Genomic DNA, 22,456 nt, shown 5'->3' with positions numbered 1-22,456 from the left:
AAAAAGATTAGATATACTTACCCTGGATGGACTAGGATGTCCTGTATTCCCCCAGGACCCTGAGCTAGTTCTGTCTTCTACATCTAGGGACAAAAAAGTTCTTTAGGCTTTATTGCAATAATTCTTTCCTTTTGTATAGGCACTTTTAAATTAATGTTTCAAATTAATCTCCTGTTGCCTTTAATTAAGAATCAGGCACAGGGCTACTATGATGGTAGTGGCTTCTGACCCACTGCTTAAATTAACTCATTTAAATTCACAGCAGAAATGAACCGGACCCTCAGGAACCCGAGGTTTGAACATAAAATTACTCCAGTGGCTCAGTGCTCCTCGCCACTGAGGAGTGGCTGCATTGTACCACTTCGAGTCCTGCCAAAGCCTCCAGCACAAAGCCAGGTATGGTCAAACAGTAAAAGCAAAATATGAGGAAACAGGAGCAACTGGGAAGTTCAAGTAAGGCGTATTTAGGGTAAGTAACTCTTACCACCCCAGCCAGGCTACCATTTTAGAAAAACATTTCGGCAAAGAAAAGCACATTCCTAAAGCTCAGCACATAGCAAGTATCTGTTTTTTCCTTCACTGTTTAATACAAAATTCACTGCAATCATTAGGAGACACACAGTTTCAGACAGCCTGACAAAAATCACATCACACATTTTGCATAAGGTGCACTCCACACTTCATATTTCCCAATATTTCTTCTAATGGTGGTATTTTTACTGGGAAAAACTTGGGGAAAGTGGAATAAAAAATAAGGTATTGTCAATGAAACCAATTTACTAGTATTAAAACTTCCTTGTGACGCTCCAAGGCTCCACTTCTGTTGCAACAGAGAAAAAAAGACATAGGACCATCTTCACTAGATACCCCAGCTGGTGCCCAAAGGTGCCCAAAGCAAGGCCGCACTGCGCCGGAGGTTGCCCCACAGCCCAGGAGAAGTCACTGACGTCCACCTCCTGCCTTCAGGCTGCTCCTGAATGCCTGGCACCCTCTGCCCAGGAGAGGTACGCTTACACAACCACGGCCATCACGAAACCTCTACCAGAGAGAGTTGGGAGTCTCATGAGACTTTCCTCTGGCCTAAAAAGTGGATGGATAGAGGTACACCAGCGAGGCACCTCAGCACACGTTTCATGGAAGCCTGTGAGGAATTCCATCGAAACCCTAGTTCGCTCTGGTGTTAATTCAGCTGAGATCACTCACGCTCAACATAAACACATCCTTGAGTGTGCTGATGGACCATACTGCTTAGACTCTTTTTTTTACTTGCTGCATGCTAAATATCAAGGAATGTGACTGGCGTCGATCTATAGCATTACTGCACATTTCAGTGCTATTTTCTAACTTACTCCTGTGTGCCCACCAGCACCCTAATGAAATAACAACCTTGCTTGCCTTTTGCCACGCACAAACAGTAGCTTTAATTGGAAAAATATGCGTTTGGTTTTGCAGGTTGGAGAAACTCTGAGTGCTCCCTCAGACTACAAACACAAGAGCTACCTTTCCACCTGGTATTGCTTCAGCCACTCCTGGAGGAGTAGCGGGAACTCGAGTCGCCTGAGACACAGATACGGTCATTAGCATTTACAAATACAGGTGCTGCGACCAAATCTGGTTGGTTTCCAACATAAAAAAAAATGTATAAGTTTAATACTTTCCCTCAATTACAATTCCTATTATCTCAATAACAGATGAACGTGTTAATAGCACAAGACACTCTTAGGTAAATATTTAATTAAGCTCCAGAAAAAGAAAGAAAATGTGTATCATTTACCTGACAGATCAGATCAACCATTCTATTAGGTTAATTAGGCATATTTTTAAAAATCATTTGTGTTATGTAACAGGCAATTAACTCTGTAGAGCCCTGATCCATTGCCTGTTAAAAATCAATGGATATTATCCCATTGACTTTGATGGGCATCGTACCACCCTGGAGAACAGCTTCCAAAATCCATATTAAATCCATTAGCAAAATTAGCAAGAGAAACACACACGCAGAGATGCTGACATCGCGCACATCCCTCAATATTTCCTACACCTCTGCTTCATATGTCTTCGTGTACCCCAACACGTGCGCTAGGAGCAGTGCCGAGCAGCCAAGGCCCCTTACACTGGTTCATGGTCAGGGCTGGGAGCATGATTTATGTGCCAGTAAAGCTTTTTGGGCTGCCATACTGTACATTCTTATTCATATTTTAAGAATACAGATGCTGTGGTCTTGGGGCACTGTAACGAGTCACCTAAGCAAACACCTGAGAACTGTGTTTTGGGATCCTTTCACACCAAGTGGCCCTGCGAACAGCAGCAGGAGGGGGATCATTCACAGCCCCAGGCACTTTTCCCAAGAAGGGAAAGGTCACTTATGGGCTTACAGTCAAACAGATGGTTCTGGGGAGAGGTGAACCCTGCCATCTTGTCCTTTCTGGTGCACTTTGCTCTGTTATTCCCACTCCTCCCTTGAGCCAAGGTGCCAATGGCCGGAGGGCACCATCAGATCCTTAAAATGACCCGGGAAGAACACATACCTCAGCACTGGGTTGCTCTTTGTCATTTGCTTTGCTTTAATTTGAGTCCATATAATGCTCCAGTTCATCCACCAAAGTTAAAAGTTCTGGACTCTGATTGGAAAATGACAAGCAATGGCTCTTGTGCCTTATCTTCAGGGGTCGTGTCTTAGCTTTCGACCAATTTTCTTTGTATTTAGACTTAAATGTGCAAACTACACTATATTACTCTGCAAAACATCAATGAGAAGGCTTAATTAAGTAACACTGACAGATAAATCCATTTCTTTCGCAGTAATCAAATCAAAGCAGGTTGACATAACACAGGAACTTAATACAGTTATTCCCTTGTAATTGGAAAAAGGCCCTTTACTTCTCATTAAAGCAATCTTCTGGGTATTGGCATAATAAGAAGGCTCAGGGCTTTAATACTGCCCTATAAAAGCCCCAAGATACAGACCCCTTAAGCAAACATGCCAGATTATCTAATTCCTTGATCACAGTGGAACATGTAGTTATTGTTTTAAACTACTAATTCTTTATCTCAGCTACAGTCAAAAAAGAAGAAACTTGCTCTAAAACACATCATGGAGCCCTATAAAAACATAAGCCACAGCTGAGGAATAAGATGTATTAAGATGTATTTAAAAAAAAAGAACACTAGCTCTTTAGCTGGGAAATCGAGAGCTTACTAGGATGAAAACTAATGTTAGAAATAGAAAAAAATAGAATATTTCTTGGCAAATCTACAAATAGAGTAAAATTATTTTTTTCCTGCATTTTCAAGTGGAATTGGCCAGAGCATTCCCATTTGCCTGCGTGATACACCCAGAGCTCTCGGCCCTTCCATCTGCCTGTGCCCACAAAGGGGTTATACGGTGAGGCAAAACACTGGAGTGCTCAATAAACAGATGGACATCTGCACCTTGCCTCTCTATCTCAGTTAAAAGTATTCTTTTAGCATGATCCAACCAGCTATCGACAGGCCAACTCAGCTAACTTCTGTCCCCCCTTTAAACAGCGCTCAGATCAACAGCACTTCTCCCTCTGCAGAGAAGAAAAAGCCTCAATAATTGCTACCTAGTTAATCTAGCCTGGTTCGCTAATAATTTAGCACGACAGATCTTACAAATCTTTCTGCAGTCCCCTAAACCTAATGCTGGGAATTTATTATGTACCCCGTGAGGACTGCCACTTAGGTAATTAGGACAGCGAAGCCCTAATGCCACCAAAGTCACCGCAGAATTCTCCAGTGACTTATTCTCAGCGCTTGGGTTTATCCCACAGTGCGCAAACTTGAACACATATGTAATTTTCTCCAGAATCTGGCTCCTGTAAATTAACCTCACTTAATCAGAAGCATGAGGCAATGTGACGTTACCAAAAGCAAATCATCACAACCTGGGAAAGCAAATTCTGCCGATCCTAAAAGAGATGCTCAGTGCTGTGGGCTGAGGCTGGCTGGATTCAAGCCGTGCCACCTCTCTCGATGATCCTGAAGCACAAAGCAAGGCTTCTTGACCTTGGTTGTAACACCCAGTTCCTTCAACTTTCTTTGGTAAACGTTTCATTCCCTTAAGGACTTCCTAAAGAGAGGCTTTAGGCTTAGAAATTAATATCTGTATATATAATATTTTTCTGGAAATACACCCTACTCTCAAAAAACCTTCCTTTTTGCAGGTATAAGCCAAACATACTTGGGAAATCATCCAACACTACAGCAATAACACAGGACAATAAATTAGATGACTCTGGAAAATAATTTCGTTTGAGCCTCCCACCACTTCCAATAACAAATTTGAGCACGTACATGAAATCCTAAAATCACAAGCTAGAAAATGATATTCTCATGCTCTACCCCAGTAAATGGCAACACAGATATCACAGAACCAGAACGGTTTGGGTAGGAAGGGACCTTAAAGATCATCTAATTCCAACCCCCTGCCATGGGCAGGGACACCTTCCACTGAGGCACTTACATATTAGAGGCATTCTGCTCCTGGTAGGAGATGGAAGAGGGGGGGAAAAAAAGAAAAAAAAGAAAAAAAAAAAACAGAAAACTCAAGACTTAGCAAAAGTAACTAAGAACTTAAACCGTTTCATAAGAGCTGTCATTTGGAAAGATAGGCATGAAAAACAAAAGGTAAGAAGAAATACATACTTGATGCTCAAGTAGCAAAGTAACAGTAGTCTAGCAATTAGGTGAGAAAGAAGAAAGGAGCACAGTGGTCGATCCTGTTAATTTTGTAGCAAATGTGATTACAAACATCCACTTCTCTACCATTCATGTATATACATGCTGCTTAGCCATGTGTCCCAGAAGAGCAAGCTTCCTGCTGGAGGACAGGGACTGTGAGGCTGTTTGCACCAGGAGAGCATTTCTGGTTCCCACCACCATTCTCAGCAGTATTTCAAATAACTTTATAGAAAAATAGGCATTAAGCTATCATTACTCAATCCGGTATTATTTGAGGGGGACTGAGGACGTGCATTATAAAGCACACAGGTCACCACCTCAACCTTTCCACGTAAAACTACATCATGCTCACAATCTCTTGCAGCAGAACCAGGAACCCAAGCCTCTTCCCACCCTTCTGATGCTGTCATCCCTACTTCTGCCCACAAATTAAGTAACCCGATTACTATGCTTATGCAAGTAAATAGAGAGGCACCCATTATACATATACATTTGGTTTTTTGTTTTGTTTTGTTTTTTTTTTTTTTAGACGCTCAAATAAAGAGAGCCCAAAGGGCAAATTCAGTTTGTTTTCATTGGCTAAACCTCCTTGCTTTGAAAAGACACGGGTGAAATTCTGCTTCTGTGGGAGTTCGATTTGATTTGTATTTGATTTCAGTTAAGTCTGAAATTTCATCTTTAGTATTTTTGTTCGCTGAATCCAGAATAAATAATATTGCATGTTTAAACAGCAATACCCAGAGAAGCAGCACAATCGAAATCGTGACTTCTAGTGAATGTAGTAATACAGTAGCTGCATGAGCAGCCTGAACTCAGAAGCATGCCTGTGAAAAATCTGCCCTTACCCATCAATTTCAGAGCAAGAAATACAGAATTGTTTCTTTAACTTTTCTTTAACTTAGTGCTAGGGCCATATATTCTTTTAAAGGAGCTGAATAAACTACATAACAAGCCAAAGATAATTCTTGAAGACCGATAATATCATGCAAGTGCAAAATAATATTGATATAGTTACTTGTGTTAGAGGCTCAGAAATAGAATTGCATTGTTATAATTCCAAAATCCTGTAACAAATTTGGAAAATATTTTAACACTCAAGAGCACAAAAATGCTTGAAATGACATTTTATCCTTTGTGACCAACTGGAACATACATTTCACAGATGCTAAGTGCCGTGCTCTTGAATTTACCTATGCAGCAAATGGGATCAGTTATGGACGACTAGAGCAAAAGGAAAGTCTCCCAAAAAGTCGTTGGTGAACACAAATTATTTAATATGATTTCCCAAAGTCAGAAGGCGACATACTGTACTCAAAACGAATACATTTGCTTAACCTCCCTTAAAATGGCGTCGTGTGTTTGCTCTGGGGGAAGGTGCCAAGGAAAAGGGTGTTAAAAAAGCAGTGCTCGTCCTGCACGTGAGGAGTGGGCGTCTTCCCAGACGCCGTGCTCGGGTTGGGTGTCTCTATTTCAGTGCCGGGGCTGGGTATGTGCACCAGCCTGCTGTCCTCCCCTGGATCCTCCCAGGCCATTGCAGGAGGCCTGGCTGGCCTTCGCGGCCTTCACCCCACAAGCCTCTCAGCCTTCGGCCTCCACACCCATCGCTCCCACCCACACATTCTGGATTCAGGGAATCACAGAATCACCTAGGTTGGAAGAGACCTCCAAGACCACCGAGTCCAAGCTCTGACCTAACACTAACAAGTCCTCCACTAAACCATATCACAAAGCTCTACATCTAAACGTCTTTTAAAGACCTCCAGGGATGGTGACTCAACCACTTCCCTGGGCAGCCCGTTCCAATGCCTAACAACCCTTTCCGTAAAGAAGCTCTTCCTAAGGACATGGGAAGCCCAGGCCCTCCAGAAAACAGCTGAAGAATGGATGAAGAGGTAACTGGAGGAAACCTAGCAAGGTCCAAGGTCCAAGGCCTAGGCCACCAGGAGGACCAGTCGAGCAAGGGTTGGTGGGTCAGACTGTTGTTTCATTCGTAGCATCGTAAAATCAGAGTAACGTGTTATATACACCGACCTCCCCAAAAGACAGAGGGCAAAGACGACACCAGAAGGATTGCAAAGGAAAGTCTGGCAGTGAAGCTGCCACAGAAAATGGCACAGAAACACAAAAAAAGGTACCCAAGGCAGCTAAGAGGAGCAGGTAGCCCATGCTTTCTGGGGAAAGTGCATTCGGAGTTATGAAAATCCCTCCCTGGTTGGGCTTTTGTGGTGCTGGTTTTGGAGTGACAGAACAGAAGAATGACAAGAGCGGTTTGGGTGAGCGGTATGAGCTGATCTCTGAGGGCTTCAGTGCTAAGGTCCTTGAGGAAAGGAGCTTGATTTTCTATGGTAAAATTGTAATAAAAAGGCAGTTGTTTTGTAGTCCATACCCTTTCTGTTACTCCTTTATCCAAAGACACAGTTTATTTGCTAAAAAAAAATAAATATAAAAAGTAATAATTATGTCCATACATTGAATGTGTATCACAAGTGGTCTATTTGCAAAATACACATTTCACTTCTGAAGTCGGCCAGTATAACTTTACCTGCATCAGAAAACCCTTTCATATGCTAACCCTGAGTATTTCCCCTGAAGAGCCTGCCAACTGGGTGGATTTGCTAGCGTGATCTAAAATACACAGAACAGTGAATGAAGAGACAAATATCTTAAAATTCCACTTTTATCTTCAAGATAAAAATAGCATATTAATCAAAAGTAATTTTATAAGGGATTTAGCAGTCAAAATATCTTCAAACTAGAAGGAAGAGGACCACGATCTCTACACAAGAGATTTTTGTATACGCACCATACTAATGTTTGATTAGCATTTCCATTGTATGAATTACAGTTGTGTCAAAAATGAGAAGGGTGGGAAAAATCCTAGACTCTAATTATGATTACCATCCACAGACAAGTCTGATAAACAGATACCTCGGGATCGCTATTACCTCTTTGTGCTCTGAAGCACCTTACAAACAGTATGTCAGATACTGCTAATACAAATTAAGTTAAACAAACCCATTTTGTGGATTGAGACCTTTTCTGCTAAGTGTTTTATTTTCCAAAAGAATGTTTTTTCCTCAGAGCGTTATGGCTTAAGAACTACATAACAAATGAGCCGAGCGGAAAATGACAAAGCACAGAAGGAGGATTAAAGACCAGCAGATGAAGGGAAGAATAAGTTGGTCACCTGGACATTTCGTATGCTAAAGGACTGGCAAGTTTAAAGTGCATATCCATTGATCCAAACCTTTTTGAAGATTCTGAGCTAAATATCATCAGGATGTGATAAATAAATAGACGGGGGGGATCTGGAAGAAGGGCTGTATGAATCTTGAAGGTGACTGAAGAAGTCAAGGACTGATTTCAGCGAGAGAAAGGAGCCAGGAGATGGAGGCACAAACAAAAGCACAGACTGCAGGGCCCTGGAAGCCAGTGAAGGAAATTTAACTACGACATGGGAAGCAGCAGAGGATGTTGACAGACTGCAGCGCAGGATGGGGGAAGTTGCACAAAGCTCAGGCAACAGTTCAGTGAGGGAAGAGGAACACACAAACAGTGACTCCGTGCCCCTCCAGCATCAAGTTGCATATAATTATCCTTTCTGTGACAGCAACGTAAGGAAAGCACAGATTCAAAATAGGAAAATTCTACTACTTATTTGATAAACAATTTACTATTGGTTTGCTCAAGGGATTAGATACAAAGCTTTAGTTTTTTTTTTTTTTTTTCCAAAGAAGTAGGACCAGCTGCCAGATATATACAATACACTTCAATAGCTTCTGTTAAAGCCACAAATAATTGGAAAATTCATTTGAATCAGATGGTCATTTTACTTTACGTCTGGATTTTCAAAGTCTATACAAATATTCGCGGACAGTCTGAGGCACCACTTGACAGCACTTGCTATAAAACATCAACAGGGTAAACAATCTAAACTGTTCTCAATCTTAATATTCATAACAAAGAACTGCATTATCCCGCCTTCGGATGAGGTCATAAAACCTCACATTGTGTTTTCCAGAGTTACATAAGCTATTTTCTAACACACATATGACAGACTTTCTGCCTGTAAGGACAGCCGACTTTCACGTATCCATTCCATTTGCATAACTCCAGCATCTAATCAGTTTCTATCAGATCTGATGAAACTATAAGCAGACAGTACAACAAAGTTTAAGGTACTAATGTACAAAGTGTTGTAACGCCTTTTTCAGTTCATCAGGATACTCAACATTTGATTTCGTCCTGGTTTTGGATCAGTTTGGGGTTGAGAGTGCTGTGGGGGACACAGGGTCCAAAGCAAAATATTTTATTTGTTTTAACCTGAGAGGAGACATTAGTAGGAAAGCATCCATTTCTTAGGACACTTTTTCAGTTATGAACTGAACATGGTTTATAAACTCCGGCTATTTAATTTGTACGTTCATATATAATCTATATTAAAGTACATAATTTTACTTGAACCCAATAACCTAGAGCACTCCCAAATTATGACAGTCAATCCCATTGCTCCAAGCAGAGTACACGCATTCTACACTGTAGCCCAGAAGTATTTAATTTAAGGGCAGATTACTTAGACTCTCCTTGTATTACCAGGTCACGAAGGTCTCGGTATGAAGCAAGCGGGCATTTCACTTCCAAACTAGCAGTCAAAGCCAAAAGGTGGTGGCAGACATTTGATTAAAACCTAAGGTGAGGCCACTTAGGAAGATGGCTAATTAAGAAACAATTGTGGACTTCCCAGAGGGCTCATTATAACCTCATCCTTCTCCATCTCCACCTTCCACACCACTTCCCCCCGTCTGTCCACACCCACCTCCTGTGTCAGCACCCCCTGGAGCAACCCAGCCCAGTCCCAGCCCCTCTGCACCCCGCACATCTCCAAGCACCGCAGGCAAGTCAGGGGACTGAGCACTCATCTGTAAATATCATTGCCACTTGCACTGTTTTTCTGTCTTCTTTTGCAAATAATTCCCTTCACCTGTACCTCATGCACCCAAATCCGCCCACCAAGCTTCTCTCAAGACCTGCTTCCAAGGCTGGTGCAAAACTCTTGCACGGAAACTCTTGCACACTGGCCTCAGCTACAGAGCGCTGAGAAGGGCCAGAAACGCCCAGCATCAGAGGTTACCCCCTCCTTGTAACATTGCCTTTGCTCCCTTCCTCAGGGAGCTCTGCGTTGAGTTTAAATAAACGTTTTTGTTTTGTGCATTGGTGCAGTCTATGGAAGGATGGGCTTCGCATGGAAAGTCTGCATGCAGCTAGAACATCCTGATTCTCTGGGAGACAGCCGTGTGTTAAGACATGCTGTAAACAAAGCACACGGACTTGTGGAAGAGAAGAATCACAGAAATACAGCTTCGCGGCCCAAGCCAAATGAATGATTTCATGTTTAGCCACGTAAGATGATCTCTTTCAAGAGACCAAGCTTCAATGAGTGTCATTAGCCTGATATACAGATGACATTTCTAAAAAGTTATGTGTGCTTGTGTAGTAACACTCCAAGTTGTTATACGAATAAGCTGGCACTCCATATCTGAAGTTTTTCCAGCAGAGCAGTAATACCACGATGCACATTTTACTGTGCCATGAAATATTAGGTTAGCCTGTGCTTTAGTCATGAAAACCAGACAATTCCTGAGGTTTACATCCTTAGGATTTATTACCCACACAAGGACCCCAAAGCCTTTTGACAGGGCAAAGACAGACACGGAGGACACGCGGGTAGTGACAGCTCCAAACGTTGGATTGAATTTAGCTCCTAATTAACAAAAATATATGAAGAGTTTGATTTACAAGGAGCACCCCTCTCGCAAATTGCTAAAATAAGCTGAATAATTGTAGGGAACAGCATCTAATAACTCGCTGCATGGTTCCGCTGCGTTAGCAATCTCGCTAGGCATCCTCGTTAGGCATCGGCAGTGCCGCTGCCATACATCACACCCTTCTGGGGAGGGCTCCAGGGTTCCCCCCGAGCACAGGAAAAGAACCACCAGGTTAAAGCCCCGCTCACGTGCATCAAGGAGATTATTTTATGGAATAAGTCAGTCCAATCATTTATAGCATCGTTTAGACAACGGCATGCTTCGCACGCAGTGGTTACTTGCATGAAAAGTATGTGCCCTGACCTGAAGAAGTGCCGCAAAATAGGTTCCTGAACTATGGAGGCAATTAAAATATGCAATGGTGTATTTAAACATTGAGGAGACCCACTGCCTCCGACAGAAAGCAGGGGAAGGGGCTGGAAGCCGAGCCTTCTCAAAGTCAGGTAATGTTTAGGTACTGAAATAGATCATTAAAAACTTAATCCAGGCACCCTCAGCTTAATCCAGAAACTTCTGTAAAAGCCAGGGTCCTGGCATCTAAATAGGGCTGGATGAGATCTGGCTCAGGAGATCTCCCTCTGGGACAGTTTTATAGGAACTCCAGCTCACCCTGAGACCCGATTCTGCAAGCAGACCGTGCAGGAAGGTTTATGGTAAAGGCATATAGGTGCAAGGTGCAAACAGGGATTTTTCCTACCCAATAATAAAAGATGTAAGTATCTGTTTTCACTTGTGCAGTTCCGCTTTGACCCAAACTGTCCCTAACTACTAACTGTTAAAGTTGACTGGGGGCTTTGAGGTTGCAAAAACAAATAAATGAAAGCCATAATTAGCGGAGGCAATCCAGTGAGCTTAAGACCTCTTTTCGGCAAGGTCTCAAGGCAGAAGCAAGCTCAGAGGGCCCTGCCAGCACCACGGGGAAGGGGTTGGCTCCTCACCCCTCTGCGCTGACAGCTTCCAGCTCCTCGCCCACCGCTGCGGGGATCACCGCGTCTCCAGCGGGACCCCTGCCCCGTGATGCAAGGGACGAAGGCTGGCTTGGGTCATTACACAGAAAAAAAACCCTAAAAACATGCAAACTTCTTTCCGCTTTGGGTGGGGAATAAATTCAGGGATCGCTAGTTTGTGTTGAGCGGATGGCTCAGGATCGCGACCGCATCTGCTGGGGCTGTTTCTGTATACACTTCGCTGCAATACTGTTATCTAAACCAGATTTGTTGCAGAGCACACCAGCAGCTGGGTTCTGTACCTCTCTGGCCAGTACATGACTGGTTAATTCCCAATATTTATGTTTCTTGGAAACAGAAAGATTAGTGAGGAATGTGTAACTGGAAAAGGCTACGGTTAAAAAAAGGGAAAAACAACCAAAAAACAACCTCCACCAGTCCAGATCATCCAACTGGCCGTTGCAAGTCACAAATTATATGGACGACAGAATAAATGACACCGTACTGATTGCAAACCATGCAAATCAGATGAAAGGGAAATTAGATGGAGACAGAAGAAAAATCTCTAACGAAACTAAAGGACATTTTCTGCTACACTTGTAGTCTTTGGAGAACAGTGCTTTAATTTAAGTGTCATATAGATGAAGTCATTCTAAAGTAAAATTACATTAAAACTGCCCTGGATGTATTTGCATTTAAAGCGTATTATGACAGCCTGTAGCAAACACTTGCTATTTACCGGACACTTGCTATCGTAGGACAAGCCGCGTGTTTCTGGGCAAAGAATACGAACTGACAAGGGAGAAATCTACCAGAAATCAATGCTACAGAAAATTTTAAGTGATCTATTGCGCTGTAGTGCGAAAGGATTTTCCAGGCAAGACGAGGTGAGGGAGTTTATTAGAGTTTCTTATTAGAGTTTCAGGGCCATGCTGTGACTTCACCTGACTTAATCCGCTCCCTTCCAGGCAGCCTCTGGCAGAAGGTCAGACCGCTGGTTCGACTGGGAACAGGCTGGGGATGGAAACCACGGGCACTCGTGCACAAGCGGTGCTGTGCTGCTACAGGTCCGGGCTTCCAACAGCCACCGCCTCCCACAGAGCTTCTTAAAATGCATTTGACGTCAAAGCTGGAAACTGGAACAGGATCGATTTGATGGCCAAGGAGGGGCTCTGGCTATGGAGGTACCTGAGCAAAGTGCCGACATATGGGAATTTTCTCTTTCCACACTTGCAGACTTGAATTTGCAAGGAGAGAACGTACAAGATGCAGACTCCTTCGTCCCAAGGAAGATCTCAGACTGAGCCTGCAATTTTGCAACTCCGCAACGTTTAAAGGTGGAAAACATGAACCCCCCCCCCAAATGCACTGTGTGTGCGCCCCACTTATTTCAGCGTCCTGGCTGCTAGAGTCCCTCACTAGGTGGATGGAGGCACACCCGGCAGCCCCAAAAAAGAACCACTTGTCCTTACACTCATACCCACACACCTGGCTGAGTCTTGGGACATGTCCTGCAGGGGCTGATGAGCCCCAAAGTTTCCGTGATAACTTCTTCAGGCTTCCTCCAACTGTGAGGGAATGGCTCCTGCCCTTCCTCACGCACCCATATGCAAAGTCACAGAGAACCAGCAAAAACACGAGCATCTGAACATGGGTTTCAAGCACCAGACATCAAAAAGACTGACCAAAAACATTCCCTCGTTGGTCAAGAATCACCTCTGTGCTGTGTCGTTACACTCGTGCTGTGTGCTAGGCTTTGGGCTGAAAAGCCCTCCTAAAAGACGTGCTTGCGTTGAACCAAAAGCTGATGCAGGAATTAGGTCATACTACATAATGCTGAACCCCAACAGCTTAGCTCATGATCAGGAAAAATGGAGCTTCCGTTCTTTGATTTCTGTTTTTAGTTTTCATGGTGTATTGAGCTCAGCTCATGGGTTTTGTTTGGTTGGGTTTGGGGTTTTTTTTGTTGGTTGGTTGGTTTTTGGTGTGTTTTTTTTTCTTTTTTTCTTTCAACTGCAAGCAAGAGTTAGAAGTTTCCTTTTGATTAAGGAGAAAAAATAAATGCTGGGATAATTGCATCATTTTTCCTCTGGCCCAATCTCACGGTGCAATGTCAAGTTGGCACCACTGCATAGGAGGATCATACTGCTCTGCTGACTGCAACTCATTCTCTTTCCACTGTTTGTACCTTTTCAGACCCAGATCACTCACAATTACACACTTCATGAACAAGAAATTCCAGGTAACAGTACCGTGTGTAAGGCACCTCCTCACAGGATCTCTAGTGAGATTTCCATCTTTTGTCTAAAGTCTTAATGTACGTTGTACACAACTAAATACGAGAGCATCCACTAATAAAATATGCATCTGCTTAAGGGCTTTAGACTCGCATCAAGGGAGTGGTTCGTCCTTTAAACACATTTCCTGCAATAGCAGGACACCTCAAGTCAGTTTTAAACCAACTCCAACAGCTTCAACTCACCTCCAGGTCTCCCAGTTAAGCTGAACCACTTTGTAATGGAAAAGAAAATGCACATGCAGTCAAACTCTTAAGAAGAGAGATATATATCTATGTTATTTATCTTCACACATTTGGGGAATAAAATACAAAGAAAGGAGCAAAGGACTATGCTTCGTGTCACTTCCACTGTTCAATATTTATGAAGGAAGTCTATTTTTCTTCAATTATGCCACTAATTACTGGCGATGCATTTCGATTTGGGCACTGCGTAGCAGAACTAAGCTCCCTTTTCTCACTCCAAGCTGTCTAGGACCAGCCACGTATTTCCTACACCCCTGTAGTTCGATGTAGTTTGCTCAGGTACTCTAAAACAGGAGGTCAGGAGAGGAAAGGCAACTCCTGAACGCCTCGCTGCTGCCACATCATCACTGTAACCAAGACTTCCCCGCTGCCACCCAGCAAGTCTTTCTCCAGAAAATGAACACAACGCGCTTGCAACATCCAGACAAGGGAACAGTATAAACAGGTTATGATGACAACTGAATCGGATGTGTAATGCTTTAAGTGTCTACTAATTCTGCATTGTAATAGAAAAAGCTTCAAAAAAGCATGACATCCGCATGAATGCCAAATTAATTCATTATGATCAGTGCTACCACAATGAACACCAAATTAATTCATCACTGCAGAATACACAGAGCACTACCCACTTGTTATACTTGCTGACGAAAACACAGGGAGGACAATCCTCACTGAACGACTGTAAGAAGTCACAAGTACCGCTGACTGGGAGACTCATGAGGAAGCTTGCACACGGACACAGATTTCACCCACCTGCCCCAGTACATGGGTTGGTTTTAAATAGACCATGAGCATGGCCAGTCTCAGCCAGCTGGGGAGCCTGCCACCTCCAGCACACATTATTCCCTAGCATATAAAGAACCAGCAGCAACGCTTCCTTTCTCCGAACCAGATCATTCCAAGAACTCTCAAGGCTTTGTCCTTTTTACAGGATAATAAGGAATACCCCAAATAAATCTGCTCCAATTCCTCAGCCTTCAGCATCTCTTATATAGCTTCTGATATCAAATGTCACGACTGTTAGAAGGGTCTTCTCACTGGACTCTTGAGGCAACATAAGTTAACTGCATTTGACAAAACTCAAGTCCGAGAAATTATTTCGCACTTCTGGAACATTTCCACTCCTCCAGGAACAGCTGAGGCATGACTGCAAGCCTTGAAGCTTTTGCCAGGGATAACTTACATAATGGCAGCATTTGATTTTGAACTGCGAGATCACTGAGAGAGGGGCTCTTGAAGCCTTCTTCATCTCCTACCTTCTGAGGCACTGCCCTTTGCTCAGGCAGCATCTGCTATTTTTCAGCCTGGCCATATGCTCGGAAGAAACTTACAGGGCTTCGAGTCTCTCGCTGTTCCCAAGAAGGCCACAATTCCTTTGCAAGGGAACTCATTAAAAAACACAAAAGCCACCTGTAAGGAAAGGATGGAAGCTGTTTCTGCATCTGGTCCTCCTTGCTGGACTCGAGGCCCAGACGCCTACCCAAGATGAAGCCACTCCTCCCAACGTTATGGAAAGCAGCAGCTCCAGCAGGGAAAGATGCCAAGAGGAGAAGTTCCAACATGTTGCTGGAAATCCTGTCTTTAGCTCATCATTCAAGTCTCCTGTTTAAATTACAGGGACTTTGGAGAATGCTGCTGAGAACTGAACCTGTGAAAGAGTCCACAGCTTTCTGAAAGTTGTTTTTAGCAAATTCTCTCCTCTTCCATTACTTTTTCCACCATTAAGAAAGAAATCAACCTTAAAGAACTACAGTATCCTTTGAAATGAAGGTACAGCGTCGAAACCTGCAGAGATATGAAATTGTTGAATGTGTCCTCGATGGAGCGATGCAATTTATTCAACATCTTGGTGGAGCATACAACACTGCTCTGATTAAATCCTTTTTGCTGTTACGTTCCTTAAGGTTACGGAGTGGAAAACAACCACAACCTCAAGGAATGGAAATTTTACACCCACCGTGTCTGGATAAGAGTTCTTCTCAGGACATCCTGCCTCTCTCTTAGCTTCTGAATTTGTTAATAGAAGGGTTTTTCTAGCAGGGTTTTTCCAGCAGAATTTAGGGGAGAACTTTCATCTGTCCTCCCCCTCTCCCTTCATAGCATTTTGCTAAGCTGGAGAGCAAGAATGCAGCCATCACTTCCAAACCAAACCTGGATATCTCTAATGGTAGCAATGCCAGCTGAGCTGCTCATCTTAGAAGAACTGATCTTGAAACCAGAGCATTATGTCCTTTAGAGGCTCCAAAGATTATTTTCAGAAGTGCTGATACCAAGCAGACGTTTGTTGAAGAGACCATTGCAAGGGAACGGAGTGCTAGTTCATTTCAGCACATCCTGTTTACAGCCTGTGCTACTTTCTAAGTCATTCAACCATGACAATTGTTGTCCTTCTGAATATGTTAATTGTGATATTTTTATACAGCTCCAGAACATATTTACAGACCACAGCAGACTTTCAACAACAATGAAACTTGTAAGCAGTAAATATAGGACAATCTCATCCAAAAACAACCAGCTATCCTTCAACACATCTTGGCATTTGGGACACCATCGCCATTCAAAACATATGTTAGAGAAAGCTTTACAGCACAAACCAGCCGAGGTGCTTCTCTCCCTTCTGCTTTCGGTTTCGTTGCCGTTTCGGGACCTCGTCGCCATCTGAGGACCTGCCGCCCTCCTCCAGTGACATCATCCAGAGCTCGTGTTGGGGTTCCTCTGCTTGCTCCCCATCCACCTGGGCAAGGGAACGGGTGGGAACCCACCAAAGGGTTTCCACCAGCAGCAATCCAACTTATAGCTGCCCAAGCACTGGGGAGGACAGCTTGGGCAAGAGCCCAAAGCCACCGTCTGGTTCCCCCTTTGACGTTTTACCTTAAAATTCAGGACCCCTCTTCCACCAACTTGTTGGCAGCACTTTAGGGTATTTCCAACTGCGACCAGCCCACATTCAGAACCAGAGCCGCAGAGAAAGGCACAATATATTTTAATTATACATGTTTACTTTAGAAGAAAGTAAACAAAGATCAGTTTAATGAAAAGAGACTAACATAATGGAAGCAGCTGGAAGGTTTTTTTTAATCCAAATCACCATTTCTTCCATTATTTAAAGTTACTTGTGTCCCCAAGTTTTTTTTATTTGACAAATCGAAACCTATTTTTTGTATGCTAAACAGGTACAAATGCAGTATTAAATACTGCCTAAAACCCTAAAGTGTTATGTAGTCAGTATATTTTCCCCGTTTAATTTATTCAAGGTTTCTCTTTAAAAAAATCACTATAAATTTTCAGCTCTAGTGGCAAAAGGTTTATTGGTCTTTGTACTTCATTAAAGGTTTCTTATAAAGTCATGTTTGTTCTTTTGAGTAGCAAATAAAACTACTGAAAAGGGCAGGTTGGTTTTTAAGAGACAGATATGACCTAAAGGGAACACATTTTACTGTAGTGAAATAAACTGAGGAAACAGTTTGCAGATTAAAAACCCCTTAAAAGGAAGCATCATCTTTGGAAAAAAAAGTCTTTGCTGAGGAAAACAGCTGGAAACAGGAAGCTTTTGTGCTTTCATCCTGCCTGCTTTGATACCACCGCATCCCCATATCATAAAAAGGCAAAGAGACTGTCGTCAGCTGCATCTTATTTCAACCGTGCAGGATGGGGGGAGGCTTTGTGGAGTGTAAGCAGGACTGTCCGTGAATTCACACATGCACATACGTGTGTATATACACACACGTGTACGTTTAAGTCTTTCCTTGAACAATTAATGAGGAAAATGAGTGCAGGTTCATTACCTCTTCCAAAGCAGAGTACAGCACCTCGTACGCTTCTCCTTTGAAATCTCAACGCCGCCGTGATTTTTGTGGAGAGCCAAGTCATGTGGTGGTGGTGCTTCTCCCGTGGTAGCCTCGTGGTGTCTGCAGGCCTCTTGTCACTCTGAATTCAGACCAAGGGACAGTGACACTGGCTGTGTTTCCCAACAGCATCTCCAACTCAGAACTGCAAGCCGTCCTTCTGCTGAGCGATGCTACCAGCTTCTGAATTTTAGGGTTTCTTGCTTGCACTGTTTCAAGGCAGCTTCTCACCAGCAGCCATTGAGAAGCTGTTTGTGTTCTTCTGCACGCCTCATTCCCAGACACGCTCCGCAAACTAACCGTGTTATTCGTACAGAACAACGAAAGCATAGCAGGAAAATATGACATGAAGCCTTCCAAAGCTGCTATAAGTTTGGGCAAGGCAGCAGAATTCTCTTACTCTTTCCAGGCAGCTAACCAAGCGTATTCTTCTCTTAATTTTTTAATACTTTCCTGTAGAACAGTGTTTCGATACTCTGCGTGACATTTCGTAAGAAAACGAGAGGTATATACACAAGGACTGACAACCTTCAATTTGAAAGTTTCCATTAATGGAATTAATCATGTTTACACAACTTCCCGCTGTTAAACTTATTTCATATCCTCATATCTTTCATCCAAGCTATTTCCCCTACCAAGAAAAGAACAAAAACTTCCCCAAGGGCACGGGATCCAGTCAATTGTTAGCAGTAAATGCTCTCTCCTGCTGTCTCTTTGTCAGCCTGCTTCAGGCTCTCCTGGCTGCGGCGAGCGAAGGTTGCTGCTGCCTCGCTGCCTACCTATTTCCCCGTCCGAGGCCAGTTTCTTCTGCTCTTTTCTCCTGCTCTAAGCCAGACGGGAGTGGGATCGCTAGGCAGAGGTGGCTTTCTTTCCCAGGAGCAGCGGGGCAGTGAATCGATGTGTACGGTGCTCGTTTCCCAGCTTCTCAGATGGGAGACAGTTCTCCACGTAGAGCTGTGACACCTTCCACTCCGGGAAGGGCAGGAGCATCCAAAGGAAGTGGATCTTCAGTTGCTTCTCTATGCAGAAAATAGCACTAAGCAACATCAAGTCTTCTCCATTTCACATACATCTACAGCTTCTAGCACAGGACGTGCCACCCTGATGCCAAAACCAGGCGAATAAATTTCCCATAAGATGCCATAGCAGCTTTCTGAAGCTCAAAGCCTTGGGTTCTGTTTTTGCCTCACTACTTGCGTACCATATATACCCTTAATGGAAGAACATGCAGATGTACATAAAAGTATATGAAAATGCACACAGAGAAAGGCTATGGTAAATCCAGGTGATAAAACCTAAGTGCATACATTGCATAACAAGTCTGCTTTACGAGCACCGAGTTTGCAGTATTCTCCCCTAAGAGCAAGCAATTATGAAGGTGAAGAAAGGTAACGGCTTTAAAACAACACGCTAATCCCAATATTAGTGCCTCGGAAAGGGAGAACTGCCAGGAATTTGGAGTAATGCCCAGTTATCTGTCTTACCTTCAGTAATAAAACCGTGCTATAAACATGAAGAAGATAGGATACACACTAACCTTGTTTGGGTGGGGGGGGGGTGGGTGTTTTAACTGTTCGTCATAACACAAGCGATAATCTACCGGCTTCAGAAAGAACTAGAGATATTCATCAACGTGCCAGCATGAAGTCTTTTATTTAGCATATAAGTTTCAGAAGCCTAGTTTACTTCCCTCCTGTGAACGACTGTTTAAGTCTTGATTCACTTTAGCTACTGAAAAAAAAATAGTGAAAAAAACTGCTGGAAAAGGCAATAGTTGACTTGCTGTTCCAAGACCAAGCAATTTGGGGCCATGAGCTGTGTCTGACGAGATCTTAGCAGTCATCTACACAGCCTGGGGACTCCTCAACCCCTCTTCGCATCATGCTTGGCCACAGGTGGCGGCACCGGGCTGTCCCCAGGAGGAAGGGGTGCTGTGCCCCTGCCCAGTGCTGGCTGTCCTGCTGGTCACGCCACCGCCACGTGGAAGCATGATGTGACATTTGGCGTCCAGATCTAGTCCGAGCCTGGAAGTAAGACATTGCCCTGAAGATGCTGGATGGTGTTACAGCCCGAGCGCTTGCTCCGAGCGTGGGTCGTGCTAAGGAGTGGGGGGAGAAGAGCAAAGCAGCCACCAAGCATAAATAGGGGGAGAAAATAAAAGATTTATAGCAAGATTAAAAAGCCAAGTAAAGAAGTACTTTAAAAAAAACAAAACTAATAAAACTAAGGGGAAAAAAAACCATTCACTGGCACATTGGACATCTAAGACCTCAAAATTTGCTCCTCTAGGTTTAGAAGCACTGGTGCCAGCACTCCTCCCAGTCAGCACCACCAGTGGATTTAGGCTTCCAGCCCTGCTGATATCGTGTCGCTGACTAGCGCTTGTTTTACAGAAGGTTTCCCACTACCTTGTCATTTCACTCCGTGCCCTGTGCTAGGGTTCGGTGCAGCGGACAGCCCCCAGCGCACAGACCACGCTTCTCCCACACCTCCAAGCCCACCGGGCAGGTGAGCAGCTCTCAGGACACCGCGTCTCGCACTGAGCTTCCTATTCCGCGCAAATCAGATGCGGCACTCGTACTCGTTAATCTGGGAGGTAGCACAGCTGATGTATAGCAACATAAAAAACACAGAAAAACAACAAGAAGCCTCGGATGCCTGTTTTCTCTATGTGCCCAAGCTACCCTTCAATAGCTGTAAATAAAATTATAGCAGCAGTTTGTTTACAAGCAACATCACAATTGGAACAATAACAGACTAGTAACAACACCAACAAAAATAAAATAAGAGTCAACTTGTGCTTTGCCAGACTGAGGTCTCAAGATGGGCTTGTGCCGTCCCTCGGGAATCCCAGTGCTATAAGGACAATAACAGCAGGACATGCCTCATTTCCTTCAACTGCTCGACATGGCTCTCTCCGAGATGTTTGTAAACTTCCTTCCTCTACGCATCAGGCTGTCAAACTGTCGTCAGTTCGGGGGACTAATAATATCCTGTTGATGCCCGCGCAGACCGACTTCTGAACAAAATGATGTCAAATAATGCATGGGCCTTTGTGCACATACATGTCGGTTAGGGGAATAACCCGGGGACAGAGCCATGTAACTCGCTCGAGCCGACCAGCTCTGAGGATCGAGCCCGACAGGAGCTGGAAATAACGGGGGATTTGGAATTTCACCACGGAGAGCACGCACAGCTCCCGGGGAACCCAGCTCAGAGGGAAGAATATCGACTGGCTGCACCTCCTAGGCAGCCACACGAGAAACCCGACTCCATTTCTGAACCAGAAACCTTCAGACCCTCGGGATAAGCAGAGGAATTCCTCGGGGCTGGGAAGTCAGCTCCGGCTCCCCAGAAGCAGCGCTGGATTTCACAGCTTCGGCTGGATCCGGGCTCGGGAGGAGGAAGCGCGCGCACACACCGCAACTTGGAGCCAAACAAAAGCCATTGTGTAGGGAGCAGCACTAACGAGAACTAGTATGGTTTAGATTAATTGTTAAAACACTGAGGCAGAACCGGGATTGGGATGTGAGGGGGGAAATTTGTTTACAGGAAAAATGAAGTTGATAGGATCCGATTGCCCCCTCGATTTAGGGGAATCATGACCTCCTCACCCCAGCCCCCACACCAAACAATAGAAAATAATTTTTCTCCTCTCTTTGGGGAAGTGGGTCTGACTTTATCTATACAGGAATTAAAACCAAGAGTGGCTTCAAGAACAACGCGAGCCTGCGTGCTCCGTCTCTCTGAAAACTACATATTTCAGCGCTCACACAGGGATTTAGGCATCCACGTAGATGTCAGCATCTTTATGCTAAATAACTTGTCTGGAAACACCCAGTAAATACGTGTACACGCTAGGACATAGCGGACTATTTAAGATCCCAGTATTTAAGATCCTAAAATCATAAGGCCCCTCACATCTCAGCATCTCCAGCGCCTCTGAGCAGATCCTCGCGCCGGAGCTGCCCGACATGCAGGTAGAGGGCTCAGCACCCTGCGCCCAGCACCCTCAGAGCCCCGAGCCGTGCACCAGCTCAGGACGGCAGCCCCACGGCCCCGGCGCTGCCCCCAGAAGGCTGGAGCCCCCCTTCCCTCCCGCACGCAGCACAGAGCGGTCACAGCCGGACACCACGCGCTGGCTCGCTCAAACACCCTAAAAAGATCCCAGCTATTCACCCGGTAATCCTGCAGGCAAGGAAATAAAGCGACAGGAAAGTCCTTGCCCTGTTAGAACACATTCGGCCACAAAAAGCCAGAGAGGAGAAATAACCAGACATTTAGATAGTTCCCAGGGAGCAATAAAAGAGGCTGGGGTGTGAAGTTTTACAAGTTCGTAGCGCATATTTCTGTTTATATCTCCCCCCCTTTCCTCCTCCCGTGTGTTGTTCGCAATTCTGGGATGAACAAATTCAAAGTGGAAGGGCCAGCACGAGAAGGGAGAGCTGCTGCCCCACGGGACAAGGGCATCCTCATCACTCCAGGACACTCAAGTCACCCACGGCAGCAGTGCCCAGACCCAACTTGTGTCCGAGTTACCCTTCCAAGACACGGGGCTTTCTACTGAAGAATAAAAAAAAAGTGGGAAGGACT

The 22,456-nt window shown here is 44.3% G+C and overlaps 1 protein-coding gene across 21 annotated transcripts in view; it reads right to left on the bottom strand.

The window, feature by feature from the left end:
• Nucleotides 1–22,456, bottom strand: part of TCF4 (transcription factor 4) — a 211,569-nt gene that overhangs the window by 146,643 nt on the left and 42,470 nt on the right. For 20 of the 21 annotated variants that reach the window (XM_040541721.1, XM_040541709.1, XM_040541708.1 and 17 more), the window contains one exon: nucleotides 22–83. The exons of the other annotated variant lie outside the window; for it this stretch is intronic. In XM_040541721.1, coding sequence (XP_040397655.1) covers nucleotides 22–83 — 62 coding nt within the window. The remainder of the gene's footprint in view (nucleotides 1–21; nucleotides 84–22,456) is intronic. 21 annotated transcript variants of the gene reach the window in all.

This window comes from Cygnus olor, chromosome Z, assembly GCF_009769625.2.
Source record: "Cygnus olor isolate bCygOlo1 chromosome Z, bCygOlo1.pri.v2, whole genome shotgun sequence".
In the NCBI taxonomy this organism is placed as follows: domain Eukaryota; kingdom Metazoa; phylum Chordata; class Aves; order Anseriformes; family Anatidae; genus Cygnus; species Cygnus olor.
This window is presented reverse-complemented; position numbering and strand designations above follow the sequence as displayed.